The 17,365-nt window shown below is 58.0% G+C and overlaps 1 protein-coding gene across 2 annotated transcripts in view; it reads left to right on the top strand.

Moving 5' to 3' along the window:
* The window catches only part of RASGRF1 (Ras protein specific guanine nucleotide releasing factor 1), an 88,534-nt gene extending 85,469 nt beyond the window's left edge, over positions 1–3,065 (top strand). For both annotated transcript variants that reach the window (XM_047738923.1, XM_047738922.1), the window contains one exon: positions 1,825–3,065. In XM_047738923.1, the coding sequence (XP_047594879.1) occupies positions 1,825–1,917 (93 nt within the window). In that variant the 3' untranslated portion in view covers positions 1,918–3,065. The remainder of the gene's footprint in view (positions 1–1,824) is intronic.
* The last annotated feature ends 14,300 nt before the right edge of the window (positions 3,066–17,365 follow it).

The following is a 17,365-nucleotide window of genomic DNA, read 5'->3' as shown; positions in this document are numbered from 1 at the left end:
TCGGTCCCGCCTTGGCCGGAACCGCCAGGCTGGGAGGGAGCACACGCAGGTCCCGGCAGGACGGTGCTGCCCCTGCGGGCAAGACTGGCTCCAGGGGGCGGGGAGGACCTGCCTCGGGTGGCTGCAGCAGGTGGGCCTGACCCACGTGAGCCCGGGCTCCTGGAAGGATCCGGAACCTGGTCCTAAGGACCGCGGGAAGCCAGGAAACGAGCTTGCGGAACTAGTCGAATTTGCACGTTGGTCTCACTGTGCTCACTTTGCTGAACCGCGTGCCCCACTTTACAGATAAAGTCACTGAGACCTGCACACCCAGACTGACCCCCGCGTACCCCAGAAAGTCAAGCCGCACTTCCCTTTGCGGCAGACTTGCCCTCTGAGAATCTGTTTATGAGAGAAGTCAGTGGGGTTACTGACGGGTTCCCTTTCCCCTGGGTCTGTGCCCATTCTGTCATTGCACATGTACGTCTTGAACACATGCCATGTGCCAGGCTCTGGAATGGGCCTGGGGCTCCTTCTCTCGAAACTCCATCTCCAGCCCCGATGTGCAACACACAGACATGTCACCGCCTAACAGACTCCTGTCCCTGATCGCTTCACGGGGGTGCTGTTTGCCGCCCATCCCCCTCCCCGATGCAGAACTGTGCCGGGAGCTCGACCTTGAGCATGCTCGTGATGGAGAGGGCTAGCTGATCCGCGTGTGGGTGCCCAGAGGGCCGGAGGGTCCAGATTTCTGTAGGTTTATCCAGAAAGGGGTGTTCGCAGGAGGCTGGTGTGGGCCGACCCAGACTGTGATATCTGGAGTCCACTTCCAGAGATGCCGGCGAGAGCCGTGAGTCACAGTCGTCACTGTATCTGTGACTAGGGGCCCGTGTCAGCCGCTCCCGTCCCCACAGCTGCACGGGGTCCAGGAGCCAAGCTGTTCGCGGCGGAGACCAGATTTCACTCAAGCAGTCACCCGGAGATTCCCAAACACGATGTAAGACGTGTGATGGGTTCTTCCTTCCGCCTGGGGTTTCTGAGCAAAAACAAGGAACCTTTGGTTCCAAATGGCTGACAGAGGAACGAGCCTAGGAAAGATGCTTGGTGAAGCTGGGGCTGCCCCGGGAATGTCTGGGCTCTGGTCGCTCAGGCAGCTCTGACTGTAGGAGCCCAGCCGCTCACGTGGGGAGGGAGGAGGGAAGAACGAGCCCAGCCAGACGTGGGGCCTCCGATTGTGCACAAGGAGGCTTTGCCCCAGAGGGAGCCGCGCGAGGCCAGACGGGGAGGCCCGGCCCTCACACAGCACGTTTCCACTTTCCTCTCTTGGGGTGAATGCAGCTTGGTGCTTTGTCAACCTAGTGTTCAGACCTGTCTTTGCAACATGTGAACCCCCAGACACCCACTATTAGATTCTACACTTGACATGGCCAATTTTTTTTTTTCAAAATTGGGGCACTGAAAACCGTGGCACCTGGGTGGCTCCGTTGGTAAAGCATCTGCCTCAGCTCAGGTCATGATCCCAGGGTCCTGGGTTCAAGCCCCTCATCGGGCTCCCCACTTTGCACGGAGTCTGCTTCTCCCTCTCCCTCTCCCTGTTCATGCTTTCCTCTCACAAATAAATAAATGAAATCTTAAAAAAAAATTAAAAAGCCCCAAGTGTTCCGCCAGAGCAACGGCAGTCAAGGGTCATGCTGACCGCTGTGACTTAGCATTACCCTCAGGACACTGTCAAACCACACCACCGAGACACCGGTGTAAGGCCCGTGAGCCGGCCGGCCGCCTCTTGGAGGGCCTGCTTCCCGGGGTCCTGCGGCCACTTCTCCTTCCGTGTCCTCCTCCCCTCAGGTGACCCAGTACCTGCTGGACCGGTCCTTTGTGATGGACGAGGACAGCCTGTACGAGTCGTCCCTGCGCATGGAGCCGAAGCTGCCCACCTGAGGCCACGGCCGCGCCACGGACATGCGAGCAGGCCACGGCCGCGCCACGGACACGCGCTGTGTGCCGCTGTACATAGTCGCCTGGTTCCTGGACTTTCCTCTTTAGTATGTGCTTCTCCAAGAACACCAGTCCGTTCTCGTTCTTAGATTCCCGTAGACCGGAATAGGCGTCTCGGCTCCGTTTCCGACGTCGGCGCTCCCCGCGTCCCGCAGCGCCTGGCTCCTTCCGGCGACGGCGTCCGAGTCTTCCCGGCCCCTCGGTCTCTCGGAAGGGGTCACAGACCCCGTGTGGACGCGAGCCTGGGCACCATCCTGCTTCCGGCCCACCCGGGCCGCTGCGTCCCCCGCCCCCCGCCCCGGGCGTCCTCCCAGCATGTTTCATGTCGTTGTTCTAACTGGGGGGGTGGGGGGAGGCGGGAGGGGACCGCACCCTGAAGTCCAGTCATTCACAGATCTTCCCGCTGATGGTGATGCCAATTTCCAAAGCAGCTTTTTCAGCCAAAATCCCAGGGGTCCGAGCTCCCCCGTCTCCCAGTCACCCGGACGGAGGGGCGTCCTCGGCACCGAGAACCACGCCCCTCGACACCAGCGCCGCCACCTCGTGCCGGCACCGCGCGCTCCTCGCTCTAGGACTCTCAGCAGGTAGCATGAGTAGCGTCTCCGTGAACCCGGCCGAGGCCCCGACACATCCCCGGGGACACGGAGTCACCACACAAGGTCCACCCGCCTGCGCAGACCGCGGCCCAGCCTCCGCGGCAAGTCGGGGACACAGAACACGTCACTCCTCCTCTCTTAGCTGCCTAACGGTCTCTACAAGCTTACGTTGAGATGCCCTGAGTCCGTCTGCTTTGTGAAACTTGTACACCGTAGAGCTAGGGGGCCGGTAACCGAGTGTTCTCCTTGCACCCACCGTGGTCCTGAGCGCCCTCCCGCGGGAGCGCGGTGCCATCATGCTCACGCTGTGACCGCCACCGCCGACTTTCTGCACAGCGCTGCAGAGAGGACGCAGGCTCACCCGAGCGGCAGGCGGGCTCACGACGACAGACAGTTTTGCTGTAAGCAATACCTAGTGGTGTGAGAATTCTATTTCAAGTCCTACAATATTTCAACTTACGGCTTGTTTGGAAAAAAAAAGATATTTCCATTTTTGTAAAAGTATATGTTTCCTGATTACCTCTTGCTAATAAATCTCTTCTATCTCAGGGTGAACGTGTGTTTTGATGGGTTTCATTCGTTCACTCACGGGGTATCTGAGGAGCCCCCTGCTCCTTACCAGACCCCTGGTGGGGGCCGGAGATCCGGAGGGACAAGGACATGGACCCTGCCCTTGGGGACTTGCGGTCTGATGAGGTAGACCGTTTTGGGGATCTGCTGCCCCTGGGACAAATCACCCCAACGTGTGAACGGCTTGGGACAGTTTCTGTGAGGTTTCCGAGTCCTAGGGGTTGAGGACGGGGCTCTCCTGAGGTCACAGCCACAGCAGCTTGGGTTACCTGAAAGCTCGACTGGGCGGGGCGTCCAGGAGTTGACGTTGGCTGAGGACTGAGCTGGGGCTGTCCGCCCAGCACCCTCACCCAGCCTGTCCCTGAGTCTTGGGCTCCCAGGGGCAGTCACTGGGTCCCAAGAGCCACCTTCCAAGAGACTCAGGCAAAAGCTGCAAGTCTGCTTATAAGCCGCCCTCAGACTTCCCACGACATCCCAGGGACCCGGCATGTCGCCAAGGCCGGCTGGGTCACAGGGAAGGGGACCGAGCTCTCCTCCTAACGGGAAGAGGAGCAAAGGGTCGGCAGCATCTTTCGGTCCGTGGAGATAGACCACTTCAGCATCTGTCAGATGGGGCCGGGAGGGCCTTGGGGACCCCGAGGAGGAGAGGGCACGTGGTGGGGGGTTGGAGAAAGCCACACAGGGTTACGAGGAGGTGGGATAGGTGGGAGTGACTTGCCAGTCAGGGCTGGTGGGAGGGTGCCCCAGGCCAAAACCAGCAAAAGCGCAGAAGCGTGAGAGTGTGTGCTTGTTCCCGAACGGCAAGCGTGAGCGTGCAACACAGGGGTGGAGGTGAGATGGGGACATCGGGCCACAGGAAGCCCTGGGGATGAGAATTCCCAGAGGGGAGGACAGCCCCTGGCTGGGGCCAGCGGAGCCCATGGGGTGCGGCCATGGCCCAGCCACCACCCGAAGGAGGGCAAGCCGGAATGGGCCGAGGAAGAGGGGTCTGAGCCCCACACCCGCGCCCCAGGAGAGCAGCTGGGAGCACCCCTGACTGCCTCCCATGGGGGTTGGGGCCAGCACGCTGCCCTCCATTACAGGCATGAAGCCCAGAGTAAGGCAAGACCCACTTGCGGACCCTCCCAGGGCCGCCTTCCCTGGGACCCACGACCCTTGGACACACCTGCCCTGGGACCCGCGGCCCACGGGCTCACCTGCCCTTCCCGCCTCAGCCCTCGCTCTTCATCCCACTTCTGCAGTGACCCGAGGAGGACGGCTCCACGGGGACCCGGCTGGCTGTGGCTGCCCGCTGCGCCACTCACCTGCTAGTGAGCCCAGCCAAGTCCCTCAACCTCTCTGAGCCTCTATGTCTTTCTCTGAAGAAGGGGGTGAGAATACTTCATCGTAGAACAGGATGAACGAGCGCACGCGGGGAAAGCGCTTAGTACGGGATGGACTGCTAACGGGGGGAGAGCGAGCACATCCTGGGGCCCACAGGAGGATGGGTGGGAAACAGACGTCTTTCAATCCAAGGCGGCCGCCGTTACTCCTTCCGGCGTCAGAGGCCGCACTGGGGTCCATGGGCCTTGCCCACAGGGGCGTCCCTGAGGTCCAGGCCGTCGCCTTCCTCTGTGTCCTACGAAGGAAGGCAAAGCACGACTGGGTGTCCTCGGCCTCCGGGCTTCAGACGGGACCACCTCGCCCTTCTCCCCGCTGAGAGCAGACCCTGAGACGGCGGCTGCTCCGGACCGGGGCTCCGAGTGGGTCTGTCCCTGCGGGGAAGGCGGCTTGCTGCAGGAGTGCTGCCCACCAGGGGTGTCACCGTGGGTCCCGGGCGTGGATAGAGAGGGGGGCAGCAGCTCTACACGGCACAATTCACTGCTCCCCACAGTTACCCGGAACGCCCCACGCACAGCCAGACTGCCCAGGTTCAAGTCCCCCCTGGCCCCTCACCAGCCGCAGGACTTGGGGAGGTTATGTAGCGCTCTGTGCCTCGGTTTCCCCTTCTGTAAAACGGGTCAACGCTACTGTCTGCCTTGCAGTGTTGCCGGGAAGACTCGGCGAGATGACAAGCACAAGGCAAGCACGTGCCCCACAGCCCCGGCCGTCGGCCCTTCCTGAATTAGTCACAGAACGCTCGGACTCCACGAACTCGGGGAGGAGCTATGCGGCGGGGTCCCCAGCCCCGCCAGGCGCACGTTCTGCTGGGCGGGGCAGTGGACAAGTCCTGGAAATGCCCAGGGCACGGGTGGTAAGCGCCAGGAGGACGGTTAGGCAGGGGGTGGTGAGGAGGCCAAGACGCCTGACCTGACCCGGATGACACAAGGGGTGGCATCGGGGTCCCGGCTGCCACTGGGTCACCACTCCCATGAAGGCAGGCGCTGGGGGAGTCAGGCACTGGGCAGCGCTCAGAGCTGTTTCGGGCAGGACTGAAGCGCAGCCAGAGGAACACCTCCCCCACCAGGTGTCCGATTTAAGGGGCTGTGGAAAACCTCTGCAAGAAAGGTAATATTCGCACGCTTTTAAAACTTTTAAAATGTCAAAAGCAACGTAAACATCCGTGATCGACAGCACGTGGGCATCTGCAGTGCAGACCAGGTCAGTGTCTCTGATCCCTCCAGCGGCCCCCAGGAGGGAGCGGCAGCCACCATGGCAGCGGGGGCAGCAGCCTGAAGAGCAGGCTGTTGTCACAGGACACCACGGTGCCGCCCAGACCCACGCACCCTCCAGGCATTTGTCAGAGCTCCGCGGGCGCATACCTGGGGAGCAGCCTCCCACCCCGTCCCCGGCCTCCTGGAGCTCCTGACCCCGCTGGGACAGGACGCCCACAGCCGATAACCTGCAGGCCTCCAGCGACAGCTGCGCCCTCCTGCTTCAGACCCTGCGGCTGACCACCTGGGAGCCGGCACCCTGGGGGTCATCCACTGCCTTCTGGAACTCAACTGGACCAAACCGACCTCAGCAGCTTCCCGCCCCACCCCGGCCTCCTCAGCACCCCACCCGATTGTGCAAGCCGGAAACCCAGAGGTCACCCCTGATGCCCAGTTGCACAGGGTTACAGTCCTGTCCTTGTTAACCTTCTAATTACCTTCCAGGCGGTGGCAGCTCGTCCCCTCCCCTGCTAGCCCCCTGGGCCAGCGTTCTCCAACCACGGGACCCCCATGCTCTTCAAAACTGCTGAGAACTCTGGGGCACCTCGGGGGCTCAGTCCGTGAAGCGTCTGCCTTGGGCTCAGGTCCTGATCTCAGGGTCCTGGGATCGAGCCCCGCGTCGGGCTCTCTGCTCGGCAGGGAGCCTGCTTCCCCCTCTGCCTGCTGCTCCTCCACTCGTGCTCTCCCCCTCTCTCTCGCAAATAAATAAATACCTTATTTTTAAAAACTCCTTTGAGAATTTCCCCCCAAAACCCATGTAAGTGGTTTCTATCAGGCACTATAATTGTAGTTACTGATTAGTGCATTCAAGACTAAAACTTCAGGGAAGTCTTTCAACATGATTTGTTAAATCCGTTTAAAAATACCAACACCACAGCAATCCCACGCCTGGGCGTGTGCGCAGAGAGCAGCCATCAGGTTCCCGAAGATAAACCACACCCGCGTTCCCAGCAGCCAGCAGGAGTCGGCGGCCACGCGCCCGTCGGTGGATGTACACACGCGTGCTCTATGTGCAAGGCAGCCTCGAAAGGCAAGTGTGGCCGGGGCGCTGGGGTGGGGTCCCAGACGGACCAGGCTCGGCCACGCGCCGCTGACAGCATCAAAGGCAGGGAGATAGCAGGGGTGAGACAGGACAGGCGTTCATTTCATGGAGCCAGGCCCCGGGAAGCCCGTGGACCAGCGCCTCAAAGACCATCCCCAAAGTGTAGAAAACAGCTCCAGGCCTACAGGAGGAGAATGTGGGCAGGTGGGCGGTGAAGGTCAGGTCCCTCACTGTCTCGGGGTCAGTCACAGAGTCTCACAGGCCTAGGGCCGTCCTGGCTGCTCAAGGGGACGGTTTCTGTTCCCACCACAGGATGCTCTGGTCTTTTGCCCGAGTTAAGAGATAAGCCAGAAAGAGGAACATAACTGGCAAATACAGACCGAGCTCAGAATGGAGGCGGCCGAGGTCCTCGCTCAGAAGGACCCTGGACACCTGCTGTGACAGGGACACCCGTGAGATGAGCCGGTCACAGAAGGACAAATGCCTCTCATGAGGCACCGGGGTCCCAGGCTCACAGAGACAGAGAGTCCATGGTGGGGCCGGGGGGACAGGGGCTGGGGGGCTGCTGTGTGCTGGGGACAGAGCCTCGGCTTCCCAGGGTGAGGAGAGTCCAGGGGTCAGGGATGGTGGCGCTCGGTCTGCATGTGTTTCCTACCGCTGGGCTCCCAGGGGTCAGCACGGTAAGGTCGGTGTTGTGTGTGTTTTACCGCAACCTGCAGGATTCCACTAAATGACAAGAAACCGTGATGCATTTACACGTTAAAGCAGAAACAACGCACCCAAAAGGCAGTCACTCACCTGTAGGACTTGACCCAGTTTCATCCGTTCCCAAGAAGATCACCTTCTGTTTTCGCCCTGAAACAACAGAAATATGTTTGCCCACAGTTCTGGGGACATCAAGTCCCACCCAAAGTCTCAGTGTCTGTCCACAGGGTCGCTCTGCCATGGGGGCTCGGGGGACGGTCCGCTCTCGCCCCTGGCTGCTGCCCACACCCTCTCCCCTCCCCCCCGTGCTGCCCCGTGTTCACGGCTGCGGCTCAGACACACGGACCAGGTGCCTCCCTCGGCTCCCCTCTCAGAGGAGTTGGGCTGAGTGGGCTCGGGCCGCAGGGCTAAGCCAGACTATCTCCCGAAACCAAGACCCTTAGCTGAACCCCATCTACAAAGAACCTCTTCCCGACAAAGACCATATGCCCTCACTCATACGTGGAGTTTAAGACAAGAGACACACGACCATATGGGCAGGGGGAAAAGAGGAGAGAGGGAGGCAAACCAAGAGACAGTGAACTATAGAGAACAGCTGAGGGATGATGGAGGGAGACGGCGGGGGATGGGCTAGGTGGGGGATGGGCATCAACTAGGGCACCTGTTGTGATGGGCCCTGGGCTTTGTAGGCAGGTGATGAACCACTGAGTTCCACTCCAGAAACCAATACTGCACGGTACGTCCACCAAGGAAGATGGAAACCAAACTTCATTTATTTATTTACTTTAAAAGATTTGCATTTGGTCATTTGAGAGAGAGAGAGCATGAGCAGGGGACGGGGAGAGACAGGTTCTCTGCTGAGCGGGGAGCCCAACCCGGGGCTCAATCCCCGGATCCCCGGGATCGTGACCTGAGCCAAAGGCTCACGCTTGCTCCGCAGAGCCCCCCAGATGTCCTAAATAAAGACTTAAAGAAAAACAAATACAAAGGAACTTTTCAGGCAAGGTGACACTGACAGGCTCTAGGGACCAGGCCTGATATCTTTTGGGGACCCTCATCCCGCCCCCACCATTTCTGCCTCTAACTTCTATAACAATAAAGTGGCTTTGATGGGACAGTCCTCTTAGTAAATGGAGACACGATTCCACGGAATCACATTTTATGAGCCTCAGGCCGAGCAAAGGTCTGAATTACGTTGTTTAAAGTAGATGGTTCCTTTGTGCTCAGTGGTTCACATCACCGAGCCTGTCTGTCTTGCTAACCCAGGGGCGTCACGATAGCCTAAATCACACGATTCCACTACGTGTAACTCGGAATTTAAGCTGCGACATAACTGAGACGGGAGCCTGACCTTCGCATCCCCCATTACCGTTTCTCTCAGATGACAGGACACTCGGGAAGATTTAACAGAAGCTTACATTTTCAACCAGCTAAACAGACCGCAAGCGACAGACAGAGCCGGCTCTGACCCCCGCTTTGCCACTGGCTGGCTGCATCACCGTGGGGGACATATTTGGGGGCTCTAGGACCCACAGCCCACCCCCCCCCCGGAGTTCTCGAGAGGGGCAGGGTGAGCATGGACCAGCACGGAAGGGGCGCCGGTGGGCAGGCAGTGGGTTTTCGGTCTGACGACTCCACAAACCACACACACGACATGTACACACGCAGCCTGGCATGAAGCACCGACCCGAGGGGTGCGAGCCCCGCTTCCTTCTGTCCCCCACTCTGCGCCCTGAAAATCATCCCGGCTGCGTCCTGGGATTTGACGCCTGAGCCCCCTCGGGCTCAGGGAAGAGGCACGAGCCGGACTGTGGCGGAAACCTTGGCAGAGAGCGTGCCGTCCGTCGGGCACCTGCTGGTCAGCCGAGCTTTGTGCCATGTTCAGGGCGTGCAGGCTGGCCGGGGGCCGGGGGAAGGTGTTGTCGTCGAACCGCGCCGGGGACAGACCGCACGTGGACAACCAGGCTTCCCTCAAGGGGAACAGACCACCTGTGGGGTGAGGGTCTGGGGACACGGCTTCCTCTCCACTCTCTCCTGTGGGCTCGCCATCTAGTCCTAGACAAGAACGTCACCTGTGAACAGGCTGAAAGTTCCAGACCAGCAGGACGGGCCTCTGTGGGGTCAACACGCCACCGGTCCCTTGTCCGGAGAAACGGGTGCCAGCCCTGAACCACACGTCCTTCCCTGCCGCTGACTCCCTAGCCCTCCCTCCGGCCACAGCCCCCATCCTGCTGGAGAGTGGGGACATGTGCCCCACGCAGGAGTCACCGCATAAACCCCAAATCTTCACTTTGCTCAGTGGACTTCTGTGTTTCAACAGATGTAAAAACCCTGTGTCTTAATGAAAAAAATCACTGGATTTAAAAGAATAATTCAGTGAGAGGAAAAATGGCATCCCTTTACGCTTTTGCAATTCTCTTTCATGTCTGGCTGAAACAGAAACGTTGCTTCCCCGTATCTGCCTCTGCGCTGTCTGCCGCACGTGATGCGGACGCCCGGGGACCCCGCAGTGCACTCATGAGCCGCCACAGTGGGAAAGGCACACGGTATGTTAGTGTTACTGATGTGGGAACAAAGGCAGAAGGAAAATGATGAAATCTGCTGCCTACCTACAGCCCATCGACAAGTCCTTGAAACAGGCAGAGTGACATTCCTCTAGGGACTCAGCTGCCTCAATGTTGACACTTTGCTGAGGGCCAAAGGCAATCCTAGTTCCACCCCTGGGATCCCGTAAGTCTGCTTGAACATAGAAGATTCCTTTGGAAACTTCCTTTATGTCTACCCCCCCGATACATGTTGGCAATCATCCCCCAAGCATATGACCCCCGCTAAGCATCTGAAGGGTCTCATGACTTTTGGGGGGTTTTTTTTGTTTGTTTTCTTTTTTAAGATTTTATGTATTTATTTGACAGACAGAGATCACAAGCAGGCAGAGAGGCAGGCAGAGAGAGAGAGAGGGAAGCAGGCTCCCTGCAGAGCAGAAAGCCTGATGCGGGGCTCGATCCCAGGACCCTGAGATCATGACCCGAGCTGAAGGCAGAGGCTTTAACCCACTGAGCCCCTCAGGCGCCCCATGACTGACTTTTTACTGAACAGTAATATACGACCTTTTCCCAACAACAGCTAGCCCCTCAAGGTCCTGGAAACCTTGCTTCCAAAATCCCTTAGAGACCTACGCTCTCTCTAACCCCTTCCCAACTTGAAAGTACGTAATAGGCCAGTTCTTTCTGCCCCCGGGTCCTGCCCCCGTGTTTTATTTTTTTATTTTTTGCCCCTGTGCTTTAATAAAACCACCTTTTTGCACCAAAGACATCTCAAGAATTCTTTCTCAGCCGTGGGCTTGGAACCCTAACGTTCTTTCCTACAGCATCACTATGAAGACCATTTCTGCTCCCATCACCCAGTTGTTGGTACGTCCCTGTCCTCCCCACTGACCTGGGAACTGCTCGAGGGTGAACGCATTCATCGGTGCCCAGCCAGCGCCCGGCCCAGTGGAGCAGCTAGAGGAGTGAACTAGACGTCTGTCACTCAGAATGGGACCCCCAGGCCAGCAGCTTCGGCACTGCTGGCGACTCGGTCACAAACGCAGGATCCCGGGCCCTCCCCCAGGCCTCCGGGCTCAGAATCTGCATTTTAACAACACCCCCGGGATGTGTGTGTGTACCCCCAGCTGATCTGTCTCAGAGCACTGGACCAGAGAGTAACACCAAAGCCTCACCAAGCAAATGTCGTTCTCGCCCCGGCTACGACCTCGTCACCCCCAACCCCACACGTGCCCCCCGGCACCCCACGGCCCACTGGCATCAGCCACAGTCCCCGAGTTGGGAACAGGGATCCTGCTCCAAAGAAGATGGACAGCAGCCAACAAGCACGTGAGAACACATTTGACAACATTAGTCACGAAGGAAATGCAAACATCAAAGACACAACGAGACTGCGCTTTGCACCCACGGACATGGTCCAGAAAATCCCGGGGCCCCGCAAGAGAAAGGGGATCCCGCGCCCTCTGCCAGGCACTGAGACAGGATGCAGCCTCCAGGGGATGCTCAGGGAGTTAACACAGGGTTCCCCTGGGATCTGGGGGTGCCCCAGCCAGGGGTCTCCCCCTGGACATTCACAGCAGCTGCATCCGTAACAACCAGAAGGCGGAAACAGCCCGAGTGTCCACGAACAGAGGAATGAGCACACAAAATGTGGTCCACCCGTACTGCGACTGTTACTCAGCCTTAAACAAGAATTGGGGCGCCCGGCGGGCTCAGGTGATAGAGTGTGGGACTCTGGGTTTCAGCTCAGGTCAGGATCTCAGGGTGGTGAGGTCGAGGCCCACGTCAGGCTCCCGGCTCAGTGGGGAGCCTGCTTCTCCTTCTCCCTCTGCACCCCACCCCCATACCACTTGCGCGCGAGCGCGCTCTCTCTCTCTCTCTCGGAAGAATCAAATTAAACATAGGGATACGTGTTACAATTTGGATGAACTTCAAAAACATGACACTAAGATGTCCCTGGTATACAATTCCCTTTATGTAAAGTGTACAGAACAGGCAAATCCCCAGAGACAGAGAGCAGCTTAGTGGCCACGGGGGAAGAACGAGCAGTGGTTCCCTCACGGGGACAAGGACATTCTGAAACCAGACGGAGCCGGGGTTGCGCAACGCCGTGAACGGGCCAAGTGCCCCTGAACTACACACCTCAAATGCTTAATTTCATTTTATTTGAATTTCGGCTCAAAAAAATGAGAGTGAGACAGGGCACCTCCCTGGCTCGGTCGGGAGAGCAGCCAGCTCTCAGGGTCATGAGTTCAAGCCCCACACTGGGCGTGCAGCCTATTAACAAATAGAGAGAGCGAGAACGGAACGCCCGAGTCTGTCGGGAAGCCCTCCAGCTGCGATCGGAACGCTTCTGGCCGGTTAGCAGCGGGCCACTGAGGGGACACAGAGCCGGGGGTCGTGGGCTCCCTGGGTGGAGGCCGGAAGACACTAGAGAGGGGGTCTAGTCAGAGAGCTTCTCGGGGGAAGTATCACCAATGGGGCCTTCCAGGGGAGGGAACGCAAGGGGTCTGGCTGAGAGGGGGGCCGGGTGTCAGAGGAGGAAGGGTCTGAGTGATGGCTGGAGAGGCCCCGGGGACCGGGCAGGTGCTGGGGAGGTAGGTGCCGGGGTTCACCCGGATGCACCGAGCACGGCCGCCATCTCACCCCGCGGGTCCCATCCCTCGGGCAGCCCCGCGTGCGCCCTCGCACACCTGCAAGCGTGTGTTTCCTGTAAAATCGTGGCCCACACTCAGGCCAAGTGACTCATGCCAGACGCAGGCAAGGCCGTCTCTCGCTGACAGGAAGGGAGGGCGGGAATGTTCTGCTCACACGGCCAGGGGCCAGGCCGACCTGTGGGTCCTCTTCTGGGCCTGCAGCCTCCGTTGGCCCCACCTGCCACTTCCTCTCCCTCTGTCCACTGAGCCCAAGCCCAACCACAAACCCATACGCCCATTCTCGTTCCTCCTGTGGGGACTGCGAGCCCCCCAGGGGGTGAGCCCAGCACCTCCAGCCTCCCTCATCTGGGACCTATGGCCCTTCCAGTGTCACCTTTAATGCCCCAGCTTGTCACCACCGGACTCAGGATAATGATGTCAGCTCTAGCTGCTGTGGCTGCATTTACGTTGTGCTTGCTGTATGCCAGGCCATGAGCTCAGGCTCTAGCACCTGGCATTTTTACCGCAGAGGGCAAGATACAGGAAACCTGACTTTCAAAATCTTTAACCACCAGTACAGCAGGGGCACTGACCCCTCAGACCAACAGTCTCGGGGACAAGCTGCCTGAAAATCACCAGCTCTGCAAGATGCTCTCCAGAACAGTAAGGGAGAAAGCAGAACTGTGTGTGGTGCAGGTTATTAATTCGGGGGTCCTGGAAAAGAACACTTCTGTAGAGGAGAAAGGACAACACAGGAGCACAGAGAGGGAGCTGGGGGTTGTGCCTGACAAGGAGCTCACCTGTGGACTGATAAGGAGTGCAGTGGTGGAGACATTACAAACAGAATAGGGATGTATCATAGGAGGTCTTAAGTGATAGGCAAAGGAGTGTACACAGTGAGACTATGTGGACAAGAGACTAAAGGAGGCTCTGTAGGAGAAATGGCTGGAGGCAGACATGCTCCGGGCTCCAGCTGCTGAGCTCCTGCCTCCCCAGGATGCAAGAGGAAAGCCAAATGAGCAGAGAGGTAAGCTCTCACTCTACGTAAGTGTGGGAGCTTGTAGAAAAGTCCAGAAACTGCTGCTCCCTCTCAGGGCAGGACTAGGGTGAACAAAGTGAGACATACCCCTTGGGTGCAAAATGGAAGGGAGTGCCAAAAAAACAGAGTAGTCAAGATAAATTATACTTTAGTGCAATATTTTTAAAAATAAAAAATTAATGCAGAAAATCTATGATGAATGAAGTATCACTAACAACTAAAACAAGGACGGGATCTAACCTTTCCTTCCACAGGGTAACCCACTGCCTTCACCCCTATCCTGGCCTTGATGACACGTGGCTTCCAGAGTTTTCTGCAAGCCTGCACACTTCTCCTGGCTGTGGCTGTGGCATCTCCGGGGCATAGCCAAGAGTGCGCTCTGACGTCTCAGCACAGAAACAGTGACTTCTCTTACAGTCAGAGGACATTTCCTGGACCCACAGCACAGGAAATAACCAAGAGGACTAAGCAGAGTGTCTCCTGATGGGAGAATGGAACAAGCAAGAGGTCTGAGTTCCTGGTGAGCCCTCCTGATGTGGACTTACACTCCTCCTATATCCTTTACCTTTCCCACTCAGCAGGCCTTTGGGTCACTCACCTGTATATCTACCCATCCATCCATCCACCAACCATCCATCCACCAACCATCCATCCATCCATCCACATCCATCCATCCATCCATCCACCCACCCACCCCTTCCTTACCGTCCAGCCATGCATCCTTCCAACCATCCATCCATCCATCTATCCATCTACTCCTTCCTTCCTTCCATCCATTCATCCTTCCATCCACCTCTTCCATCCAGCCAGTCACCTATCCATGCATCCTTCCAGCCAGCCATCCATCCAAATGTCCATCCATCCATGCATCTTTCCATCCATCCATCCAGCCAGCCAGCCATGCATCCATCCATCGATCCATCCATCCTTCCATCCATCCATCTACCCCTTCCTTTCATCCATCCAGGCATCCATGAATCCTTCCATCCAGCCAGCCAGCAATGGCCCCTTTTATCCACTCAACCATCATACATGCACCTCTACAGTCATCCACCCAACCACTCAGCCAACCAGCCCTCTGTCTTTCTACTGCACAAAATCAGCACATGGCTGTGGGGGAAGCTCCAGCACCTGCCAGGGCACCTACTGAACTCCATGCCTCACCTTCTTTATCTGGGAAGTGGGTACATGTACACTCTGACAAACGTCACGGGGTTGCCATGAACATGGGACAACATGACCCATGTCAGTGACAGCTGTGAGATCATATTGTTAACACAGTTTCTACTCTTACAAGATGCCAGAGGCGGGGCGCAGAAATTTATCTGGCGAGGGCCCCATGTATATGCTAAGAGGTTGACTCTGACAGGTGATCTGGAAAACCAGTTAAACCTGTAGCTAACAGCTGGGGCTGAGCAGCAGATTTGAGCTAAAGAAAAGGGATAAACAGAGGTGGGGCCGGCAGACAGCAGTCCCACCAACAGGAGGTGGGAGGCTTGAGGCGGCAGGTGGTCACCCCAGAATCGGGAAGCTGTGGTTTGGTTGGGCGCCTGGCCCCTGCTGGAGCCTGCGGGGAGTGCAGACCCGGATGGTCAGGAAAGCAGGCCTGGAGTTCTCTTTCGCCCACCTGCCCCGCGGGGCCCGATGCCTACCTCTGAGGAGTAGGACTCTGGATTCAGCTGGCCAGCAGTTCAAACCCCAGCTCCGTCCCTTAGTTGTGTGGCTTTAGGCAAGTTGCCTATGTGCCTGTCATTTCATCTGCAGAATGGGGATACATAGTGAGCATTAAGAAAAGTCTGCTCACCTAAAGCAGGTTGGCACTGGGTCTGACACGTCCATGAAGGCAGTAATGACTCCTGAGTGTGGAGGGTACAAGCTGCTCCCCTTCTCTTAGCCTCCCAGGCCCCAGAAGTGCGAACACATCCCAGTCTCCTCACCTGCCACCAGTTCACCTGAGCATGTCACCTGGGGCGTTGGTGTCGCCCTGCTGCATAGCAATTACCTCAACCTTAGGGGCTTAACACGACACGAATACACAATCTCACAGCTCAGATGGTCAGAAGTCCTCGAGGCTTTGGCGGGTTCCTCCACTCCCGCCTCACACGGCCAGGTTCACCGTGTCAGCCACACTGTCCTCCTTCGGAGGTTGTGGGAACGAGTCGGCTCCCCGGCTGACTCAGGCTGGTGGCAGAGGTGTTGGCAGGTGGGACTGAGGTCCCTGCTTCCCCGAGAGCCGCCGGCTAGGGCCGTTCTGTTTCCAGAGGGCCGCCCACGTGCCTTGGCCCTTGACCCCTTCGAAGCCAGTGATGGCGGGCAAAGCCCTTCTCAGGATTCAGGCTCCTGGCCCTCTTCTGGCTCATCTCGCTGACTCTCCCGCCTTCCTCTTTGGATTTGAAGGACCCACGTGACAGAACTGGAGGCCTCCGACCACCCAGGACCACCAGTTAAAGCCAGCTGACTCAAAACCTAATTTCCCTTGCAGAGTCCCTTCCCGGCAGTGCCCGGACTGTGCCGGATTGATAGCCCAGAACAGAACCTTCCGGCTTCCGCCCACCACCGCGGCCCAGCAGGGCTGTGTCTCCAGCGCCAGTCTTCAGCCTCACCTCTTTGGGAGCACAGAGCACCAGAACTATGGAGAAGCCCTCACACGCATGGTGTCCAGCGGGAGCCAGACATGCAGACAAACACCATGAAAATGGGTGCAGGCGGCCGAGGCACAAGACTGAGCCCAGGTTTCGGGTGCGTCACTGCTGTGGTGCAAACCACGGCTTAGGTCCCACAGCAAATCTGCAGTAGGACGAGAGCCAAACGCGACTCTCCAGCTGACCAAGCCAGTGCCATCCACACTGTAGCTCAGACCCTCTGGAGTGACCCACACAAGAGGGTCACGGGGGAACCAGCGCAGGGGCAAGCCTGGGGTCAGAAACTATGCTCTGTCTGCAAAAACAGTCTCTGAGCACGGACTGCTGGTTCTCGAGCAGGGTCAGTGCCCAAGGGCTGCACGGAGAGGTCACCCAGAGGCCCTTCAAGTGAGCATTCCTGGGCCCTATCCACCGGTTAGATTCCAGGAGAGAGCCTGGGGAACCTGCTCCCCAGGGGCCTCAGAGGCAGGGCGGGTCTGGGCACTTTGGGAGAGAAAACCTCTGTTGGAGGGTCGGGGGAGGGGCAGAGAACGGAGACAAGACAAGTGGCCCCAAGGGCTCCAACCTACCTACCAAAATGCCTCTGGCTGCAGAAAAGCAGAAAGATCACACCTGACTCCGCCCCCGTCTGCACACTTACTAGGGAAGTTAAGCTTATGGGAAAATGTTGGGGTTCAGAGCCCATGGCCAAGAAAGAATTCTTGAGACGTCTTTGGTGCAAAAAGGTGGTTTTGTGAAAGCGCGGAGACAGGACCCACACGTGCGCAGAAAGAGCTGCGTGGGGTCGTGAGGAGTGGCCTATTATGCACTTTCAATTTGGGAGGGGTTAGGGACCATGTATGTCACTAAGGATTTTGGAAGCAGGTTTCCAGGACCTTCAGGAGGCCAGCTGTTGTCAGAAAAGGTAATTTGTTACTATCTAGTGAAAGCCTAGTCAGGGAACCCTGCAGATATGTATCGGGAGCCATATGCTTTGGGGGTGATT

Source organism: Lutra lutra, chromosome 7 (genome assembly GCF_902655055.1).
Source record: "Lutra lutra chromosome 7, mLutLut1.2, whole genome shotgun sequence".
In the NCBI taxonomy this organism is placed as follows: domain Eukaryota; kingdom Metazoa; phylum Chordata; class Mammalia; order Carnivora; family Mustelidae; genus Lutra; species Lutra lutra.
Note: the sequence above shows the minus strand (reverse complement) of the source record. Positions and strands in the feature narration are given on the sequence as shown.